Source organism: Arachis ipaensis, chromosome B5, assembly GCF_059453495.1.
Source record: "Arachis ipaensis isolate K30076 ecotype BB chromosome B5, ASM5945349v1, whole genome shotgun sequence".
Lineage (NCBI taxonomy): Eukaryota > Viridiplantae > Streptophyta > Magnoliopsida > Fabales > Fabaceae > Arachis > Arachis ipaensis.
In genome coordinates, this window is record NC_142440.1 from 2,355,449 (window position 1) to 2,374,667 (window position 19,219).

A 19,219-nucleotide genomic window follows, 5' to 3' on the forward strand; every position below is an offset into this window, starting at 1 on the left:
CTCAACTGAAAGAAATAAAAAATAACAAAGTAAGTTACAAAAAGAGAAAAATAGAACATATAAAATCGGGAAAAGAAGACAAGGCACACACCAATATACGCCCGACAAGCCTCGGGATCCCCCATAACGTCCCGAGGATTCAACGGGCGCTCACCAAACAAATGCCACAAAACGTTGGCAACGTCCTTATCCTCCTGGGACAAACCATCGTAGGTGAATTTAGTTAGAACCGACGGGCCAGCTTGGAAATTTCAGTATGTCGGAAACCGACGTACGCCCTCCGGCGACAGCCAGAATGGATGGTGCCCCTGGACAGGACGCACCTTGAAATACTCCCATTTAAAACCATGAAAAGAATCCTCAAATAAGCCAAAAATACGGCGATGAGGCTGAGCACGGAAAGACATATACCCCTTCTTATGCTTCCCCTCCTTAGTCGGGAGAGTGCATAAGAAAAGAAAAAGAAAAACAGGAACAGAAGCCGGAAGGTCGAGATACCGGCACACCAACTCAAACGACCGCACAGCAGCCCAGCTGGTCGGGTGAAGTTGAGACGGCGCCACGGAACACCTACTCAACAGATCCTGAACAAACGGCGAGAAGGGGAATCGCACGCCAAGCCGAGTGAACATCGACTCATAAACCCACATCCAATCCGGAACGGTGGGGGAATGCAGATTCAAGTAACAAACGCGCTCGTCGGCATCCGGGAGGACGAGCTCATACCGCCCCTCCTCATCACCACCACCACAGATGGCCCCCTGATCACGGAGCCGTTGAAGGTCGCCCTCCGTCATCCGCGACGGAACGCCCCATACATCACTAGTCACCCAACCATAACGATTGGGAACGCCCCTGGAAGGGGCTACCGGAGCTCCCACACCCTCATTTCTCCGCCGTTGCATACCTAAAACAGGGAGGAGCACCACCATCAGCCTGCTAACCCTAGACAGAAGCAAGACAGAAACCTACACACCACTACCAAACCAACACGGCGGTACACCGCCGTCACCGAATGAACACGGCGGTGCTCAACCCCTCCAACTCAAAAAACTACCCCCCAAAGAAACTAGTTCAACGCAAAACTAAAAACAGGCAGAACAATGCATGGCAAAAGACAGAGCAGCATTCACAAAATAACAGGAAAGAATAAGCGAAACGTGCTAACCTGGAAATGCAGAAAGAACACTTGAGAAAGCTCGAAAAGCAGAAGCAGCAAGCAAAAACCAAAAAACGAAAGACCACAGAGAAAGGAGGAGACTTTCTGTTCAGATAGAAATTCTTCAGAAGAGAATGGAAAGAGGAAAAAGAAAGGGAAACGAGCGAGGGAACTGAAATAAAAATCCAAAACGGTTTCAAAGAAAGGGGTGAAAAGACACAATTGCCCCTAGGCGCAGTTAAAGCTAGTAGGGGCAGAAGAGGGAAAGCGTCCCTTCACATTTAATGACCCTCCCTCGAAAAAAGAAGCTAATAAAGCCTCGAAGAACGCGACAGACGCGGCAGAATCGGAGGAGTCACGTCAAACCAAAAAACGGTCAGACGAGCCTTCAGCGAAACCGGAGCCGAGGCACCGATCTCCCTCCAAAAAAACCAAACGAACTCCCGAGACAAACTGAAGCCCACGGTCAAGCATCGTGCCTTTCAGCGACAGACCGACCTTGTTCGCTCCCCCGCTACGGGGCAACTGTTACGGATCCGGCCCACCATCCCGGATCCAAGACCGAACCCAACACCGGTTCCCCGGGTCCGACCCGTTCCCCACTTCTAGAAGGCCCGAAAACGGCACTCTCGGATTCCTAACCGACTTTCGAATTCAAACGTCTCCCTTATCTTAGCCAAATAAGATAAGATAAGATATTCTCCATCACCTATAAATAGAGGACCCAGGTCCCTCCAGGTATTCATTCATTCCACACACCTTATACCTCTGAGACCCATTCTGACTTGAGCATCGGAGTGTCTTTGCAGGTACCTCCCCCCATCGCCCCAGTCAAGTGATCCGGCATCCGCCTCGACCCGCAGGTTCCCGATCCATCTCTCAACCCGTACCAGAGACATCTTGTACACATATTATTAATAAAAAAATTATATTTTTAATTTTAGTAAATGTATAATACGTAAAAAATTTAAACTCTGCATATTTGTTATATTTTTTTTAATTAATAATTTTAATATGTGCTCAAAGAATATATTAACTAAATCTATAATATAAATATATATTTTTTACTATGATAAATTTTGGGTTATAAGTTATAACATTAATATGATTTTAATTAACTTCTTTAACATACAGGTTTTATTTTATAAACGTATAATCAAACATAATTGAACATAAATTGACAATCTTAAATTCGTAACTACATTTAAAGTAACGTCTATTGTAAAGATAAGAAAAAAAAAAGGGAGTGCTAGGCGAACAATGAAAATTTTGAATAACATGAACAGCTACCAATCAAATGAAAATATACTACATCCTAATTTAATGTTATTAATTAAATTTACTCTTTTAACTCTATTAATTCACATTATTTACATATTGTTCAAAAATCTTGTTTATTACCTATACTTTTAAAAAAAAAAAGTCAAACCAATCCTTCATCAAATTAAACGGTGATTGCAATAATGATTATGTTAATAACATTTCTGATAACAGCCCATAATATATAAATGCTCAATCAGCTTTAACTCAAGTATATTAAAAGTAAAGAAATTTTTTTTTGTTGTCTACAGTATCCTCCAACCCAACAGGCCAAAAATTAATTTATCGCGAATCAGAGCTTCATTTAAGGGCAGCCACTGGTCAACGGGTTGCCATGCACAATGTGTTGTCATAAAATTGATAAAGAAAAAATGGGATTTTGTTTCTATCTCCTAACTTCAATTTGTATCTACATTATTTTTCAAGCATTTCTCAGTATCATTCGAAACAAAAGACTTATTTGTCCAATAAATACATAAAAAATTAATTTAAAATAATTCAAGACCAATTTGCCTGATAAAAATAATTTTTAAAGACTTCTAGAGAATAAAAATTTATTGGAACTAGAGGTGCATAGACCCGGCCCGGTCCGAAGGTCCGACCCCGGCCCCGAACATTTTAGGGGCTAATTTGGTGTGATTTTATCGGGTTTAGGGCCGGGTAAGGGTCTCAAAAATAGACCCGGTCATTATTTTGGGTCGGGTCCGGTCCATAGCTCGGGTCATCCGAAGTCGGCCCGGTGGCCCGGTCATCATACACAATTAATATTTTGTGTTATTAGTGATGGATCATGACTATTCTTATGTGGAATTTAAGTATTGTAAACCTTAATATTTTGTGTTATTAGTCATTATGAGACTATAAGTTAATGTTTTATGTTTAGAATGCATAAGACTTTAGACTAATGCATAATATTGTGTTATTTGTATTGATTTAAATATTTGGTATTATTAGACAATATTAGTATTGATTGTGGTTTTGCTTTAGTATTGATTGTGGTTATGTTTTAATTTTAAAGAATGGTTGGTTCTTGTTATATTTTTCTAAGTGAATTTTATCATGTTAAATAATGGTTGGAGTCTTAGAAATTTGGATATTTTTATATGCTAGCTTACAAGAAGGTATCAACGTAATGTAATGTTAACGGCTCGGTTTTCACCCGGTATAATTGTGGCCCGAAAGTGTATTGATTTCATCGGGTCTAGGATCGGGTTTGGGTCTAATTAATAGACACAGTGTATATTTCGGGTCGGGTCTGTGTCACATCGAACCCGGCTTCACCCGACTCATGTGCACCCCTAGTTGGAACTAAAGTGTTCAATATGAAATTTTTGAAGATTAAAATGGTATTTACTAAAAAAAATAATAATAATGAGTAAAGCTAAAATAATGATATAGTCTCTAATATTTTGAATAATAATAGTATCGTTTTTGTTCATTTTTACAAAGAACAAGATTTTTGTCTAAAAAAGAAGGATATTTTTGTTCATAATCTTTTTATTTTGGAACAATATGATCTTTTTATTAAAAAATCTATTAAATAGTAACGAAAATTATTCTTGTGCAAATTATTAATAAATTTATTTTTAAAAAATTCTTTCAGTGGTAGTGGTCAAATGAAAAAAGACCATTTCTAAAAATAATGTTGTTAAAAAAACACAATTGCAGTACGAATATTTTTTAAAAGAAAAAATAATATTAATATTGATGATATTGGTATTGATGATAATAACGAAATATAAAATAATAATAAAGTATGATTTCACAATAAAAATAATAGATATAAAAGAGATAATGACATGATGAAGAAAGTGGTGGACTAGTGGTAATAGGGGTCATAGACTCATAGTTAGTGTTGTGAGGGTTTAAAAATATAAATAAAATCCCATAAAAGTAATTTTTGATACTATTTAATGGATTTTTTAAAAAAAATGTTATATTATTCCAAAATAAAAAGGATGAACGTCAAAGTGTTTATTTTTTTTGGATAAATATCACATTATTTTTCATAAAAATGAATAAAAATCAGATTGAGTCTTTATTCCTAATTATTTGGATGAGTCTTAATTCTTTTTCTAAAGTTTAAAAAAATAGAATTTTATTTAAAAAACAAAAATAAGATGAAATAAAATATTTCGGGATAAACATAAGACAATTAAATATTAAGAATAAAATTAGGACTTAATTCAAATATTAAAAATTTAAACAATAATTATATTTGTGTGCATATACTAAAAATTAACTACTAAATTAACCATTAATTATATCTATGTGTGTATATTATATATAATATATTTTGTATTTCAATATATATCCTATATTAACAGTTGATTTTGACAATTAATTTTAACGTATATATAGAATAATTGATATAAATAATACAAGAAATTAGTTATCACGTGATTTAAAAACACACATTATTAATAAAAAAAATTATATTTTTAATTTTAGTAAATGTATAATACGTAAAAAATTTAAACTCTGCATATTTGTTATAATTTTTTTAATTAATAATTTTAATATGTGCTCAAAGAATATATTAACTAAATCTATAATATAAATATATATATTTTTTACTATGATAAATTTTGGGTTATAAGTTATAACATTAATATGATTTTAATTAACTTCTTTAACATACAGGTTTTATTTTATAAACGTATAATCAAACATAATTGAACATAAATTCACAATCTTAAATTCGTAACTACATTTAAAGTAACGTCTATTGTAAAGATCAGAAAAAAATCAAACCAATACTTCATCAAATTAAACGGTGATTGCAATAATGATTATGTTAATAACATTTCTGATAACATCCCATAATATATAAATGCCTAATTAGCTTTAACTCAAGTATATTAAAAGTAAACAAATGAGTTATAGTTTAAATGACATAGTCTTCCCATACTCAAATAAGAGGTTGCGGATTTGAGTCTCCTATGTTTGGTTAAAAAAAATATATATATATTAAAAGTAAATAATTTTTTTTGTTGTCCACGGTATTCCTAACCCAACAGGCCAAAAACTAATCCGTCGCGAATAGGAGCTTCGTTTAAGGGTCAACAGATGGCGCCAACAGATTGCTACATGCACATCGTGTTGTCATAAAATTGATAAAGAAAAAATGGGATTTTGTTTCTATCTCCTAGCTTCAATTTGTATCTACATTATTTTCCAAGCATTTCTCAGTATCATTCGAAACAAAAGACTTCCACCAAGCCCTCCAACCATACCTTTCTTGGGTAACATTTTTTGGCTTATCAAATCATCAAGGAACTTTGCTGATCTTGAACCTGTTCTTCGTTCCTTGCGTTCCAAGTATGGTGACATTGTCACCATTTACATTGGTTCAAAACCTTCCATTTTCATAACATCCCATGAAGCTGCTCATCGAGCACTTGTTAAATCCGGCAATGTCTTTGCAAGTCGTCCCATGGCTCTTGAAACCATTCAAATCTTCTTCCCAAACCAATATAGTGTTACCACTTCCCCTTATGGTCCAATTTGGAGAATGTTGCGCCAGAATTTCATGCAAGTGGTTCAACCTTCTCGCTTGAAATCATACTCTATTTGTCGTAAGTGTGCACTAAGTGAATTCAAGAAACATGTTTTAAATGATATTAAAGTTGGTAACAAAATGGTGCCAATTCAGGATTATATTAACTATACAATATATGTTCTGCTATCGTATATGTGTTTTGGAGAGAGATTTGATGAGGAAACCATCAAGAATATTCAAAGAGTGCAATACAATGTCATTCATAATTTCATTAGGTTTAATGTTCTGAATTTTGTACCAATGTTGAACAAGATTGTGTTTAGAGGACTATGGAATGAAGTCATGGAAATTCGTCACGATAGAACATGCATGTTGCTCCCAATCATAAAGGCACGCTATGAGAAAATCAAAGCCAATAAGGTTGGTGGTGAATCATCACAATTTGAGGCTTATGTTGATACTCTCTTTGATATGAAAATCCCAGAAAGTGGGAACATGTTAACTGATGAAGAGTTGGTGAGTTTGTGCTCTGAGTTTATACTTGGCGGCACCGACACAACGGCTACAACATGGTTATGGGCAATGGCCAACATAATCAAGTGCCAAGACATACAAGAGAAGTTGTTTGATGAGGTTAAGAAAGTTGTCAAGTCTGAGGAAGATATTGAAGAGGAACATCTTAAAAGGATGCCTTATTTAGAGGCTGTGGTGTTAGAGACATTGAGAAGACATCCACCGGGTCATTTTATATTGCCAAGGGCAGTGATACATGACACTATTATGGATGGTTATGTGATACCCAAAGATGCAATTATTAACTTTCTTGTTGCTGAAATAGGGTGGGATCCAAATGTGTGGGAAGATCCAATGGAGTTTAAGCCTGAAAGGTTTTTGAGGTATGATAAATTTGACATAAAAGGGTTTAGAGAGATTAAGATGATGCCTTTTGGTGCTGGCAGAAGAATTTGTCCTGCCATTGATATGGCAATACTTCACCTTAAGTACTTTGTGGCAAATTTGGTAAGGGATTTTAAATGGACACTTGAAGATGGGTGTGAAGTTGACATGAGTGAAAAACAGACCTTTACTGTTGTGATGAAGAACCCATTGAGGCCATGTGTGTCTCTAAGATTCGCTTAATCTATGTATATTTTCCAATTCTGATCTCATCAAAATCATACGGAGAAACATAAAAGGTTTTCTTTTCTCCTACCTAATTTTGTTGGGTTATTTGTAAATAATATTACGTTCATGAATGTATAAATCTAAACAATTCAATATGAATATTTGTGCATACATATTATTATTTTAAATTAATATTTAATTTTTAATAATTTATACATATGATATATTTACATGAGTTTATACACATAAAATGTATAATTTATATCTATATTTACTATCATTTATATACATAAATCAAGTTATCTTATATTTATATTTATCCAAATTTATATATATAAATTAATTATTAATAATGTGGGATGTTATAATGCTTAGGTTGAGTAATTGTTACAAAGGAGAGAGATGGTTGTGTATAGAAAGGGAATTGACAAACAATAATTTTATGGTGGATACTACAATGAAGATGTTATAATTGTCTTCATATGAATATATTGCTTTTTGACCCTTGGATGATGGATTGTGTGGTTAGATTTTAATATTTATAAAAGTGTTGTTTTTATTTAAAGAGGAATAAAAATTAAAAAGGACGATTTTAATACGAAAAAAAAACGTTAAGGATGATTCTAAATCGAAAATTAGATCGGGGACGGATTCGATTCCGACCCTCAATGTGAGGGACCAAAACAATACTTATCCCATATAAAAAAGGAAAAGTCTAGAGGGTCAGCAACTTTGTTAAATTTTGGCCAACATGTAATCAGCAAAGAAAAGTGAGTCATTGGATAAAATCTCACACCATTAAAATCATCTTTGATGGCTACAAATCACAAAAGTTGCTGGTCCCTAGCATTTCTCTATAAAAAATAATATAAAATTTTATCATTTCGGTCATAATTTTTTGTTAAATCTCTTATTTCCTGATATAGATGGAGAGTGAAGGCGTCGGTGGCACGTGCGATGTGTTCGTGTCCTATCATGCTGAACAGCCTTGCTTTTCCCATTTGATTCCCAAGCATCAATTCTCTTCCTCTCTCTCTCTCTCTCACTCTCTCACACGCACTTCTCACATACTCACACACTCTCATCCTCGAATCCACACAAATCTTCGAGAGTGGAAGTGTGTTGACGTTTCTTTAGTTTGTTGCTGTTCCTTTTCGCGGCTCTCCTTGCATCTCAGATCGAAATTGAGGTGAGAGCGAGTGTGTCAGTGGTTCGTGCTCTGTGTGCATTTTCGAGCTGCGTCTTTGATTTTCAAACAAAAATGCCAGTCCTCACCGCCGATTCTAGTGCAATTAAGGCGGCAACTGTCCTTGATTTGTTGCTTGTGATTTTGAAATGCTCGATTTTCTGCTTACTGTGTACTTAATGCATATGAAGCTCTTCTAGTTTTTGCATTTCTGCTTTCAATTTTGATTTGCCGTGGAATTTTCTGAAAGCTATTTGACCTTCTTTGGACTTCGATGCTACAGCTTAGGACTCTTAAAATTGTCTCTACTCCGAGCTTTGATATCTTGTTCTTAGTTCTATTTCTATTTCCGTTTTATGGAATTGTTACAAGGAATTAGCGGTTGTGATCCTCATATTTGAGAGAGTAGCATGTTCAATCTTTCAGTAGGAATTACTCGATAGTCGATTTGGTTATGCTTTTGTGGTTCGTTTGTCGTGTGAAAAGCTGGTGGTTCAGTGGTTTCGGTAAACTAAGAACTTAGATGGCTAAATTAGATTAGCATTTTTTGTTTCTGACTTCTTTCTACTGCCAAAATAAAGTTATCTACTTATCTGCTTGTATGCAGTATTTTTCTTGAATGAATTTGTGTGATCCTGTAATTTGCTAATTTGAGGTTATTTGTTGCAGGCAGTGTCTGTGCTCTTCTGCATTGGTTATGTCCGTATCAACTAGTTAATAACTACATGGTGGAGATAGGCATTTTGGATACTGCTGTCTCAGATGACTTTTAGTTGCTCTATTATGCATGAACAGCATTGCTATGGGCATTTGTCTGATGAAACGGCAATGGCCATGGCTTCTTTGTGTTCTGCTGCTACACATTACGATGAAAAAATACGAAGCAATCAGTCCTGATGGTATTTTATATTATATGGATGTATCTCCTTTCTTATCTCCATGATTTGTTACTTTAGTTGAGACAGAAGTCTAATTCAGTGCTTCTGATATGATCACGTTTCACACATTAAAGTTTGGGCTGCTATATTAGGAACATCTTTGTTTGAAGCACACGTTTATTTGTGTACCCTTCAGTTTAGCTTAAAATATTGTTTAAATTAGATTAATGCAGTATTCTTACTTGCATATGTATTCTCTTATCTAGGTGAGGTTCTTAACAACTTCAGGCTATCAGTTGCTAGCTCAGATGGCGTCCTGTTACAATGGAGACCCGAGGATCCTGATCCATGTAAATGGAATGGAGTGAAGTGCGATCCCAAGACCAAAAGAGTTACACATCTGTAAGTTGCTGTAATTATTGACATTCTTGTGATCTTGTCTTGCACTTGCTATGGGGAAACACGTTTTAGATACGAACGTTTCCATGCATAATCTTGGTTTAATTGACTGATTTAATCCATCACATCAAGTTTTAGGCAGTAATTTGCCATGTTGGTTGTGTATTACTGGTACACCAAACCAGACTTCTCAAGCATCATGGGATGTTTGTACTCTAGTTTTGGTTAGATTGTAATTTCTGTAAAGTGGACATGTTGAATTGCCTAATCTTTCAGGCAGTGTTATGCTTATATTATCTCAAAACACTTGGTCTTTTTAGTTCTCACTGCTTGTATAGTTGTATGAAGTTAATAACTTTAATTTCTTCCGACGTAATGTCCACCACCTTTTTTGTTTTTTATTCTACCTCCCTCCCCCCCCCCCTCCCTTTTTCTTTTATGGGTTCTGTATTGGAACTTCTCAATTTAGAAACTAACATTATGTTATCCATAAATCATGGAGTCTCTGGCAATTTTGTCTGAGATATTTCTATATCTGACTTTGCTCTTGTTGGTGAAATTCTAGGATTCTATCTCGCCATAAGTTGAGTGGGTCTATATCTCCTGACCTTGGGAAGCTAGAGCATTTAAGGGTTCTGTATGTATTTTCAATTAACTTTTGATTGTACCCTTTTCCCCTATATTATTGCTTTATTGCTTATGCAATGATGATGTGTCTTGTAGCGCTCTTCACAGCAACAACTTCTATGGGACAATTCCATCAGAATTGGGAAACTGCACTGAATTGCAGGGAATGTATGTATTTACTTTGGTTAATTTCCATCTCTTTCTCTTAGCTGTTGTTGGTATTAGGGTAATGCCATTTAGCAAAGTAACATCATCCTTGTTGATAGTTTTATTTGCTTATTTTATAATATTAAATTATTAATACATCAGTGGCATTGTGATGTGGAGAAAAAATGGATGGACCGTGGTGTAGTTTTCATTACTTGTATATGTATTTGTGGCTTTGTGCATGCTTGCGCATGATAGCGATGGAGAATATAGCATCTTATATTCTTTCTTTGTGTTGACTTTATAGCATAGCATTCTGCATTTAGTATCTCATTAACTTCACTTCTAGATAGAAAATTTCTCAACTATACTATTTGATATTGTTTTCTATGTTGGGTTTTGCGAAAAATCTGATTGTTCTGTGCTGGTAATAACTGTCAATTCGGTGTTACAGCTTTTTACAGGGTAATTACCTTAGTGGAGTGATTCCAAGTGAAATAGGAAATCTCTCACAGCTCCAAAATTTGTGAGTTCGCTTCTAGTTTATGCTTCTCTCCATTTGAATATTTGGGATTAAGGTCTATGGACAATAATTATCTAGGATTTGAGATACATCATGCATGAATAGTTGGTTACTGAGTATCTTTGTGCACAAACATTTGTTTGCTATTTTTGAGATGAGTGTGCAACACTTGAGTTCTGACTTCTGATATTATAGAGATCATATTGACTAACACATCCCCCTATTCTACAGGGACATATCAAGCAACTCGCTTAGTGGGAATATCCCAGCATCGCTTGGGAGGTTGTATAATCTCAAATATTTGTATGTAAATTTCTTTTCTAATATGGTTTTCCTTCTTTTGATGGGCTGCAGAGGGGAGTGTTTTTGGGGGAGGGGGTGGGGGTCAATTTTTAGTTTCTTCATTTTTTTAAAACTCACATTTTCTCCCTAAAAACTGAATATTTTTGCTGTTTCATGTCTTGTACTCTGAAGTAATGTATCTACCAATTTTCTGGTTGGGCCAATACCTGCTGACGGTGTCCTTGCCAATTTTACTGGAAGCTCGTAAGTGCAGCTTTTTCTGTTCTAAAATGTTCTGTAGGCTAAGTGCGGTATTATCACCATTGTCCATTGGCATAAGTTTTATAACTAATTTGTGTAATAATGTTTACATCTTATTGTTTCTGATTTTGGTAAGATATGGTTTACATGTGAAAGGCATGTAATGCATAGAAGTTACTTTATATATGAGAAGTAAGATTTTGATGAAGAAAATATCATTATTTGATTTGGATCATGAATATCTAGTTTCAAGTTGTCTTCTTTATTATGGTCAACAAATAAAAAGCTTTGTTCCACTAGGTGAGGCCAGCTACATGGATCATTGTTCACTCTGTCATGAATCATGTCTTAACCCGTTTATGAGTAATATCTTCTGGCCAGCTCATTAAGAGTCTTCTTTGTAGTCAGTACCTGTTAATATACGTGGACATAAATTAATGTTGAACATGACTATTTATTAATTATTAGCATTGTCTGGTCTTACGATAATTTTAATTAATATATTATTATGTCATGCTGGGTGATATTTTTATAGCAATATTAGTTATTATATAAATGTGTTCAATGATAATTTGTTTCTACTTAGATTAGACTGTTTTAACATAGTAGTCTATATAGAAGGAATTAAACTTGCCATTATTAACACATATCTTTTTGCAGCTTTGTTGGAAATCGTGGTTTGTGTGGGGTTCAACTCAATTCAACATGTAAAGCTGATGGTTCGCCTGGGACAAATATTCAATCTAATTCTTCAGGTAAAGCCGCATGCTTTTGAATCACATGCTTAATCCTTCATTCTGTTCAGAGCAAAGCTGTAATTCTTTTTTATTTGTTCAGTAGATGAATGAATGAACACATTGGAAAGGAAGCATATATGAAAGGAAAAAAAAAGGATGATAATAAAACCATAAAAGGCTAAGTTTTAAGATTTTGTTATTAGCTTATTGTATTATACTATTGGAAGAATTTCAAGTGTACCAGGTATACTGGTGTCTCGTTGATCTCAATTATAAAAAATATATATAATATATATTAAGTAAAATCAACGGTTAAGATTAGTGGAACACCGGTGTTCCAGGTACATTTGAAAACTTTCCTATACTATTATCTTCACTGTGGATGTGAGAGCTGTCAAATTGATTTTTGTACAACCTGACTTTGCTTGACTTCATGCTTTTTGGGTGGTGAGTAACTTGGAATGTTGGGCCATGTTTTTGTTTGGATATTAAGTGAGCTAGGAAGAGAAGACAAGGGGCATTCTGATTGATGTTTCAAGTGGCAACAAAAGCTATGAGAATTAACTCCCCTGCTGTATTATAAAAACAATCAATTGAATTTGCAGCAGTACTTAACACGTGTGTTAACTTAAAATGGTGGACTTAATCGTTCACCATAACTACACGATTGTGTTAAGTGTTTCAAGTTTTCATTTAAATTTGGATCTTGTGATTTGATAAAAAAGATTTTAATTCCAGTGTTTGAAGAACAAAGTAGGGTCAGATATCCTTATAAAATTTTCAACTGAAAATCGAAAGTGTAGGGACTGTTTGGTTTGAGATTAACATTTTTTATTTATGTTTTCAGTGTTTTCTGTTTTTCAAGGATTCATAAAGGGGAAAAAAATAGTAAAAATAATATCTGCTTTCTGTTCACTTTTTCCCCTCACAATACTAAACACAGGAAATATTGAAAATGAGAACACAAACCAAACAGACCCGTAGAATTTAGAAACCTAGATCTAGAAGTAAAAAATTCTCATTCACCCGAACAGGAAATTTCCTAAAAGAATCTAAGAGCATCCTAACTAGTATACACAATAATTGCACACCGATCCCTTAAAAGAAAATAATTGCACACCAATCCATGATAAAATTATAAATGTTAACTAGTTATTTCTTTGCTTTCATAGAAATAAATATAATAAGAGCACTATCCCCAAGATCTGTTTACCTTTTTCTTTTTATATTTCTTAAAAATACAAGAAAACCAAAAGATCTATTTATCTGCTTTTTGACATTATGACCGTGCTGATTGGACATATTTAGTTTTTCTTTTTATGGTGGCAGTTTTTATACAGTCATTTGGATCACAGTTTTGGAATTTTGACTTTTATTTACCATTTTGTTTCTCTTTTAGACCAAAATCAAAATGGAAAGAAGAAATATTCTGGCAGGCTGCTCATCAGTGCATCAGCAACTGTGGGTGCACTACTTTTGGTGGCACTTATGTGCTTCTGGGGTTGTTTTCTTTATAAGAAATTTGGTAAAACTGACAAAATAAGTCTTGCAATGGATGTTAGTGGAGGTTTGCTTCTTTTCTTTCTATATCTTGGATATCTACCTATCCGAGCCTGCTTTTGTACTTTATGCATTGGAAAATCCTTGAAAAATTATCTCCAAATAATGTCAGGTGCATCAATTGTCATGTTCCATGGTGACCTACCGTATTCTTCGAAAGACATTATTAAGAAACTTGAAACTTTAAATGAGGAACACATAATAGGGATAGGGGGGTTTGGAACTGTTTACAAGCTTGCAATGGATGATGGGAATGTATTTGCCTTGAAAAGAATAGTAAAGTTGAATGAGGGCTTTGACCGGTTTTTTGAGAGGGAGCTTGAAATTCTTGGTAGCATCAAACACCGTCATCTAGTGAACTTACGTGGATATTGCAATTCACCTACATCAAAGTTGTTAATATATGACTACCTACCTGGTGGTAGTCTTGACGAAGCTCTTCATGGTAAGATCTCCCTGTTTAATACTGTATTTTCATGTCATATAATGCATCATCTTAAGGTGGTCATATAGTAAATACAATACAAATGCTTACATGTGGTAATCATCATTTGATTCTTTAACCAACCTAATCGTTAAATAAGGGGCAGTTAATATTTGTATCTGCTTGTGATAGGACATTATTGTTAAATAGGCGTTTTGAATTCATTATGTGCTGTTTGATATGAATTCGAGTATTCCATCTACTAGCTGTCTGAGTGTCTGTTACAAAACTGTTGAAATAACACCTTGCCTACTCTCTTTGCTACTCATTGTTCCTATTCCTCAAAGTTGTTTGATCTCTTCCAACAGTTTGGGGAGGAGTTAACGATAGAGAAATTATTTTGGTTCAGAAGACTTATTTTCTATAAATCTCTCTCTCTCTCTCTCTCTCTCTCTCTCTCTCTCTCTCTCTCTCTCTGTTGCTTCTTGAAGGTCTCCAGTCTTGTTCAATACAATATTATGAGTTTTCCTTTTTAAATTATGCGTTTGCATTGTATATTTGCTTAAATGGATTGGGGAGAGTGATGTTTGCGATGCATTGCACAGAAAGATCCGAGCAACTAGACTGGGATTCACGCTTGAATATAATTATGGGAGCTGCAAAAGGGCTTGCCTACTTGCATCATGATTGTTCACCTAGGATCATACATCGAGACATAAAATCAAGTAACATTTTGCTTGATGGAAATTTGGATGCCCGAGTCTCTGATTTTGGACTAGCCAAACTTTTGGAGGATGAAGAATCCCACATCACCACGATTGTTGCTGGAACGTTTGGTTATCTAGCTCCTGGTAAGCAATTTAGAACGATTGCTTTTGGCTTAGATAGATACTTGGCTTAAGCATGAATGATGATATTTGGCATTTGAGCTGTTTCTTGTGGCATCTGTAACATTAGCTACTAGGCGGTGTCTCTCTTGTTTCTAAATGTTTGTGAACTGTGAAGATAGTTAGCAACACATAAAACATCAACTTACAAAAAATGTCTTCCTATAATAAGTGGTGGTGAACTTGATTTGTCATAGTTGATAATTCTTAATTGTTAGATTATTAATGTTGCACATTGTAATTCCATGGGTGCCTGAGTAACCCACTGTTACTTAATGGCAGAGTATATGCAAAGTGGTAGAGCAACTGAGAAGACTGATGTCTATAGTTTTGGTGTGTTGACACTTGAAGTGCTAAGTGGAAAGCGGCCGACAGACGCTTCATTCATTGAAAAGGGTCTCAATATTGTTGGCTGGGTATGCAATTATGCATGCTCCTAAATGGTTTACATTTTAGTGCAATTTATCTCTTTCTACTATTCCCCTCCCCCCCCCCCCCCCCCCCCCAAAAAAAAATTATACGGTTTTATACTGGGATAATAGGCAAATTAGTCTCTGAAAGATAAAACATTCTTCAAATTCGCCTCTAAAAGATTTTTTCAATCAAATTAGTTCTTCGAAAATAACGAATTAATCATATTTGTCCTTTAGTGACTCCATGAACAATATATTAACTGATAGCAACCATATATGCTTATGAAAATCTATCAATTTAGTCGTCAAGTCATATTAGGAATATAGATTATGTAATTGGGGAAATGGGATTAAATTAATAGATTTTGATGAATATATCTAGTTAACGTCCAATTAGACATGTCAAGTATTATGTATATAGTCAATTAACGTTTCTTATAATCAATTGTTGACAAAAATTGTTAATGGAGTCACTGAAGGACAAATATGATTAATTTGTAATCTTTGAAAGACCAATTTGATTGAAAAATTCTTTTCAGGATGAATTTGAAGAATGTCCAATTTTTCATGGACTAATTTGACTATTAACCCGTTTTATACTTAAAAAATATTGATGCTTATTTAAGTATTTGTTGGCATATGCTAACAAATGGGCTTTCCTCATGATTAACCATAACAAGCAACGTGTGTGACTAGGTTGGAAGGTTTCTTCTGTAAACGAATTTGGTAAAATAATTGAAATTAGTTCTCCTTTTATTTTAGTACATTATTATTCATGAGCTGTGTAGATTGTAATGTGTTTCAAAAAAAAAAAAAGTTATGCTTATCCAGTTTTTTTTTTTCTTGTTTGCTATTCTAATTCCATGTATTTGCAATTGTGCAGCTGAATTTTCTTATTACTGAAAATAGGCGGAGGGAAATAGTCGATCCGCATTGCGAAGGGATACAGGTTGAGAGCCTTGACGCCTTGCTCTCTGTGGCTATTCAATGCATTTCATCCAGTCCAGAGGATCGACCAACGATGCACCGAGTTGTACAGTTGCTTGAATCGGAGGTCTTGACTCCATGCCCAAGTGATTTCTATGACTCCGAGTAGAATTCTTGCGAAGACAAACTAACTGCCTGTTGTGTTTGCCTCTGTCATCGCAAGTCACTTACAATTCACAAGCTATGGTCGCATATTAAAACGAAATTTGTCTTGAAAGATGCCCTTCTTGCAGCACTACATAACAAGAAAGATATCATCCTCGGATGCCCGTGCATTTCTGTCTTCACAAATGGAGTTGCAGTTGAAATTGCCACTAGTTCGTGGTTGTTCCACCTTCCCACTTGGGTCTCTCTTGTTATTTTTTCACCCCTCCTTGGATTTGTAATCTCGGTCACATTTGTTCACCTCCAATTTAAGTGTATATGTATAAATTCAGTACGCCACCCTTTTGCAAGCAATTCTTGTGATTTATTTTTGTAATATATGTTTGCATAAAGAAAAATCGTCTATAGTGTCTTTTGAATGAATATATATATAAAGGGTTTGAAATGGTCTGAAATGAATTATAAAAAAATATAAAATTAAATTGTTGAATTTTGACTTGTATGTAATTAGAATTTTGTTTTTTATAAATACCCTGAAGTTATTAAATGCTGTAAGGGCAGTAAGAGGTGCCGGGGCCGGGGAAAAGGAGGACTAAAAAGAGAGAATATGATGGCAACGAGTCCAAATTTGGACAATGCATTTGTTAAGTGTGTTTTCAGAGTCCAAAGTTTAGTTTTCATTGGTGAACATTTCTGATTTTCAGTAGTTGAGCCTAAAGTTTAACAGTCAAGTGTTTTATGTATTTGGTGAAAAATATTCGTATTTTAAATAACAACGCATTGAAATTCTTGAGAATATATTTCTGTACAAAAATAAACATACCCCAAAATAATCTGATATGAGAATACATTATTTATCGTTTAATAATAATAGTAATTATTAATAACAGATATAATTTATTTAATAGTTGTTTATTTTTATTTTTAAATTGTTCTAAAAAAAAAAACTCTGTTCAAAGAAACGGTTTTGCTGAAAATTTTACTCATTTTTTTCCACCAACAATTTTTTTATTCTAGATTTGATATAATGCGTGATGTTGGTTAGAAATAGAATCTAGTTCAATATAAAATATAAATAATTCAGATTTTGATTAGTTCTAGTTTAAATTGGATAAGATTGGATGACAATTTTTTATTAAATTGATTTGAATTTAAACACTCCATACATAAAACGATTTTAAATTTAAACTGAGCAAACATATATCTACCAAAATAAAAAGTTAAAAGTGATGTTAGTTAGAAATAGAATCTAGTTCGATATAAAATATAAATAATTCAGATTTTGATTAGTTCTAGTTTAAATTGGATAAGATCTGGATGACAATTTTTTATTAAATTGATTTGAATTTAAACACTTCATACATAAAACGATTTTAAATTTAAACTGAGCAAAGATATATCTACCAAAATAAAAAAGTTAAAAATCGATCAAAGATATTTAAATACTATATATAATCAGCTTGAAGTTTAGGGTTAACCTCATTCTTTTCTTTTTGTTGTTTGAATTTCCTCTTGTGACTTATATGGCCCAAATTAATCGATGGTTGAACCTTCATCCTGATCTTCTGTATCAAATTACGGAGCATCTGTATTCCTACGATGATTACATTCTGACTTCGATTGGTTTGTAAGCAATGGAACTCTAAACTTTCAAGCATTCCAAATCATAAAAGATATCCGTGGCTGTTGTTACCCGGCACTACTCACGGCTCTTCTTTGAGCCATATTCTTGAAAAGGAGCAGATCTACCATGTTATGTTCTCCGATTTTGATGTTAAAGACAACTTAATTTATGGTTCTGGCTATGGATGGTTGATTACTGTTGTTATATCCGGAGGAGCAATACGAATGTTGAATCCTTTTACTAAATCTCATCTTGATCTTCCTCCAATTTCAACTTTTCCAGATGTGGTTCGTTATCAACGTGACTGGTGGCGGTGGCGCGGGGGTGAATATATTCTGGTGGAACTTAGTGACGGTTGGATATATACTATTGACGCCATTACTTTTCATAAGAATGAGATTTGGAAGATTGTGATATCCTCCCCTCCTGAGAATGACGATTTCATGGCAGTGGCTATATATGGAGAGTGCGGCAAGTTGGCCGTTTGTAAGCTGAATGACAAGAGATGGACAGAAATTCCAATGGAAGAGATATCGCCATTCTTTCAAGATGTCATATTTTTCCAAGACAAGATATACGCTGTAGACTTTGATACAAATCTGTATGAGTTTGATAAGAAGGTCATTATGGACGAAAGGGAAGAAGCCCCAGCCTCAACTCTGGCCGCTACTGTCCTCCATTGGAGGAATATGTGAAGCCGCGCCTCCTGCCAAATTGGCCACGTACTACAATTGCAGCATGAACAAGTATGTGATTGGTTGTGTTGACGGCAGTTTGTTAATGATAGTTAAACATGATTCTTGGGCTATGGAAATGCTACAGATCTGCAGTAAATTTGATGTGTTCAAGTTGAACAAGAATTCAAAGGAATGGTCAAGAATCCATAGTTTAGAAGATTTTGCAGTAATGATTGGATATAATTCCTCTGTTCAAATGTTTCCTGGCAAATCCCCATATTGCAAGGAAAATCATATATACTACACAGATAACCAAGAGGAGTTGCACACTCATGGCAAACCCAGCCTGCAAGATATGGGCATCTTAAACTTGGAAGATACAAAGACCAACAAAAT

General features: G+C 34.5%; 2 protein-coding genes and 1 pseudogene across 4 annotated transcripts; all 3 read left to right on the forward strand.

Annotated features, from left to right (window-relative positions):
* The first annotated feature begins 5,606 nt into the window (after window positions 1–5,606).
* LOC107639944 (cytochrome P450 89A2 pseudogene) lies at window positions 5,607–7,121 on the forward strand (annotated as a pseudogene).
* Window positions 7,122–8,014: 893 nt separating this feature from the next.
* Window positions 8,015–16,920, forward strand: LOC107642429 (LRR receptor-like serine/threonine-protein kinase FEI 2). Of its 3 annotated transcripts, none has more exons than XM_016345780.3 (14): window positions 8,015–8,295; window positions 8,962–9,191; window positions 9,437–9,572; window positions 10,135–10,206; window positions 10,293–10,364; window positions 10,798–10,869; window positions 11,098–11,169; window positions 11,341–11,412; window positions 12,070–12,164; window positions 13,546–13,713; window positions 13,819–14,151; window positions 14,736–14,981; window positions 15,300–15,433; window positions 16,314–16,920. In XM_016345780.3, the coding sequence occupies exons 2-14, from the start codon at window positions 9,080–9,082 to the stop codon at window positions 16,524–16,526; spliced, it is 1,797 nt and encodes a 598-aa protein (XP_016201266.1). In that variant the 5' UTR covers window positions 8,015–8,295; window positions 8,962–9,079; the 3' UTR covers window positions 16,527–16,920. The 3 variants fall into 3 exon arrangements, with proteins under 3 accessions (XP_016201266.1, XP_020978460.1, XP_016201267.1); XM_016345781.3 differs by having other exon boundaries at window positions 8,059–8,295; window positions 11,098–11,148; XM_021122801.2 differs by lacking the exon at window positions 15,300–15,433 and having other exon boundaries at window positions 8,034–8,295.
* On the forward strand, window positions 16,636–18,841 carry LOC107639945 (uncharacterized). Its single transcript, XM_088486098.1, has 2 exons — window positions 16,636–16,734; window positions 18,155–18,841. The coding sequence occupies exons 1-2, from the start codon at window positions 16,636–16,638 to the stop codon at window positions 18,839–18,841; spliced, it is 786 nt and encodes a 261-aa protein (XP_088342224.1).
* Window positions 18,842–19,219: the final 378 nt, after the last annotated feature.